This window comes from Psittacula echo (assembly GCF_963264785.1).
Source record: "Psittacula echo genome assembly, chromosome: 1".
NCBI lineage: Eukaryota > Metazoa > Chordata > Aves > Psittaciformes > Psittacidae > Psittacula > Psittacula echo.
Window position 1 is genome coordinate 84,676,510 of NC_137735.1, and position 2,982 is coordinate 84,679,491.

Consider the following 2,982-nt stretch of genomic DNA (forward strand, 5'->3'; position numbering starts at 1 on the left):
GGCAGTACAGCAGAGACAACATCTACATTTCCCTTTGCTCATGAGGTAAATCTTAGCAGCCAATTCCTTATAGTGAACCCCTGAGGAAGGTTTTCATATGGAAAAATAGCCTAATGATTAGACTGGTGACTCTACTTCTGTTCTCTACAAATATATTCTCAGCAAATAACTGGTGGCTCAGATAACATGGGGATATAGCCAGGTAAATTCTACATAGAAAACTCTCAGGGAGGAAAGGAAACAAACAGAACAGGCTTGATATAATTAGGTCTGGATATACATGCACATCCATACACACGGTATTTCAGCTGTTCAGGGGAAAAGTTCAAATACAGCCTCCCTGTACCTCCATAAACATAAAGAGCTACAACAGCGAGAGGAGACAGAGTAGGTACAGGGAGGCATTAAGACATTTTTCAGTAGTTTCATCACATGAAGCATGAGGTCTGTTCAGGGACCTGAATAACTTCTTTGTCAAATTAATCTGCAAAGGACTTTCTCATAACTAGCTCTTACAAAATCCCTCTGCCCATGAGTAAGTGAATGTAAGGGCCAAGAATAAGTTTCAAAGGTGATGAAGACCATGCTGGGATTGGTGGAGTCACAAGGTGACACCATTAGAGATGCTGGCACCTTAGATGATCCCAAACTGGGCCAGCTCATGCAGTTCCAGATGGCTGAAAGCTTCCCATGGGCAAATCACTGTGATATCTGCAAAAGAGAGAGAATGAGAAATGGGTTCTGGTCACTGCACTTCTTGGATTTCTTTTGCGTTAGGAGAAAGGCTGACTTACTTGGGAAATATTAAGAAGAAGACAACTCCATTTGAAGCTTAAATGAGCAGATGAGCTCTTCAAATTTGGTACTACCTACTAGACTGTATCTACATACAGGATACAGGACAACTGTATCTTCTCCTGCACAATTTTTCTCTGTGAGCAAAATCAAACCAGCATTTCCTATAGTCTCTTTAGTGACTGTGTAGACTGGTATAAAAATTCATTCTGGTTATGTGGTTTCAACTGTTCTTATAAACTAACTGTATCACAACCGTGATCTCCTTGAAGACACATGCAATCTTAAATCAGATACTGAATAATTTGGTCTACAACGTTCAGGATCTGCAGCTCTTTGGTAGGTGCAGTTGTTATTGATGCCTAAGAAGTTCTGACTGGCTACATCTCATCCTGTGCATGTTTCTCAATCCCAGACAGGTGCGTAAAGTTCTTAAAATTAGAATTCTGGTGATAACACAAATACTTAACCAGCTGGAATTTAGTTCCTGTGATTTTTGGTACTAATAGCTTAGCATTTGGCATTTCTTTGAGAAACTCATTCTGCTGCAATTCTTAGCCTGAGTATTATCAGAAAACAAACAAGCACATTTGCAGCCAAATGAAACTATTCAGAAATTGAAGCATGCCTAAATAGCCTTTCTGTCTTCGAGTGTGTTTAAACAGAAGCATGACTGTGGCAGCTTGTGGTGGAAGTACCAGCCTTCTCTGGTGATCCTGAGATCTGCAGGGAGGCCAGGGAGACCGAAAGGCCATCCCAGAGAGTCCTCTCCTGTGCTGAAGCATGACTGCACAGGCGTTCAAGCAGGGCATGACACCAGCATCCCACAGGGCTTACCTGTGCCAAGTCCCTCCATGCCTGGGATGTCATCTCCAAACCTAGGGGAGAAAAGAGAAGGTGAAGAGTTGAGTTTGGGCCAGCAGCACCTGGGAAAGGAGAGAAGCCCTGCACATGCAGCCAGGGAAGCAGAATTGTGGGTAGGCAGCAGATGAAGAGAAGCAGCTTCAGGCAGAACTGATGGCACCAGAGGCAGGGGGAAGTCTCCTGGCTCCTTGCCCAAGAGAAGATGCTACCACAGAAGCCTTAGCAATGGGGAGCCACCTACTAGCATGGCTTCTTTTCTTTTGAAAATGCTCTTACCCTTTTACTCCTTTTTTAGGGGGCTTACTCTTGAATTGCCTTGTCTGTCTCTGCTTGAACTTGGGAGGCCCCTTGCGTGGTGTGGTAGGACCAGTTGGAGCATCTCCAGTGTTGAGGTTGGTGGTTGGGTTCTCACTCATTGCTGGGCTGCTGTGTGTGGCAGGCACGTGCCTCTCTCAGATTCCTCTGGCTGCAAGATAACAGCAAGGACTGATGCAACATTCTGCTCAGCATTTCTAGGTATCAGTAGTCAGGTCACAAAATTATGAAAAACATAATTGTGACAGGATTAAAGATAAAGATGTTAAACATAAAGAAATATTGTAAGGCATTCAAAGTAAGTAGGATAGCACTGCCTTTCATCTGGCATGCTAGAATTAAGATGCCAAACAAAGGACACTTGAGCTAAGGACAAAAAGACACTTTGCCCCATAGTGCAATAACTTGCAGAGTCATGGAGAGTCACACCTTCTTTTGTCTCAAACATAGCTGGACTTTTGGAGGCATGTCGCTGCAGTAGCTTTCCCCACAGTTTGGGTGAAATAGGAAGGTTAATGCCAATATAGTTTGTTTTCTAGTAAGTCTTGAAACAGCAGTGCTGCTGTTTTTACTTATTGGTTAAGGATGTGACTACTAGGAGCTACAAAGACACACTTATGGTTTAGAGAAATATCCTATACTTGGGAATCATCATGATATACTTCACTTGTGCTAAGCATTACCTTTTACACACCGAATGCTGAGTTAGATGGGCCCTTAGTCTGGGTGGAACTTCAATTAGGGTCTCATGTTTGTCAATACCAAACTTATGGGAAATAGCACAGGATCTTTGAAAGATGGTAAAGAAGGCTAAGGCAAAGCGTTGGAGATTGTCTTTTAGACAGAAGGTAATTTCTCAAGATTTAGGAGAGTAAAGCCTGTAACCTTCCCCAGGGTATGTTCATTTTGGTATTTTTGAGCATTACATTACTGTATTGACCTCTTCTGCACCACACTGCACATGAGCCAAGCTCCACTTCACAGGGGCTAAGTAGTTATCAGGGAGCA

General features: G+C 43.1%; 1 protein-coding gene across 1 annotated transcript; it reads right to left on the minus strand.

The window, feature by feature from the left end:
- Nucleotides 1-634: 634 nt before the first annotated feature.
- On the minus strand, nt 635-2,075 carry PDE6H (phosphodiesterase 6H; the record flags this gene model as incomplete). The annotated part of the gene is made up of 3 exons (XM_080623635.1): nt 635-711; nt 1,633-1,673; nt 1,936-2,075. The coding sequence occupies 3 exons, from the start codon at nt 2,073-2,075 to the stop codon at nt 635-637; spliced, it is 258 nt and encodes an 85-aa protein (XP_080479761.1).
- Between the last annotated feature and the right edge of the window lie 907 nt (nt 2,076-2,982).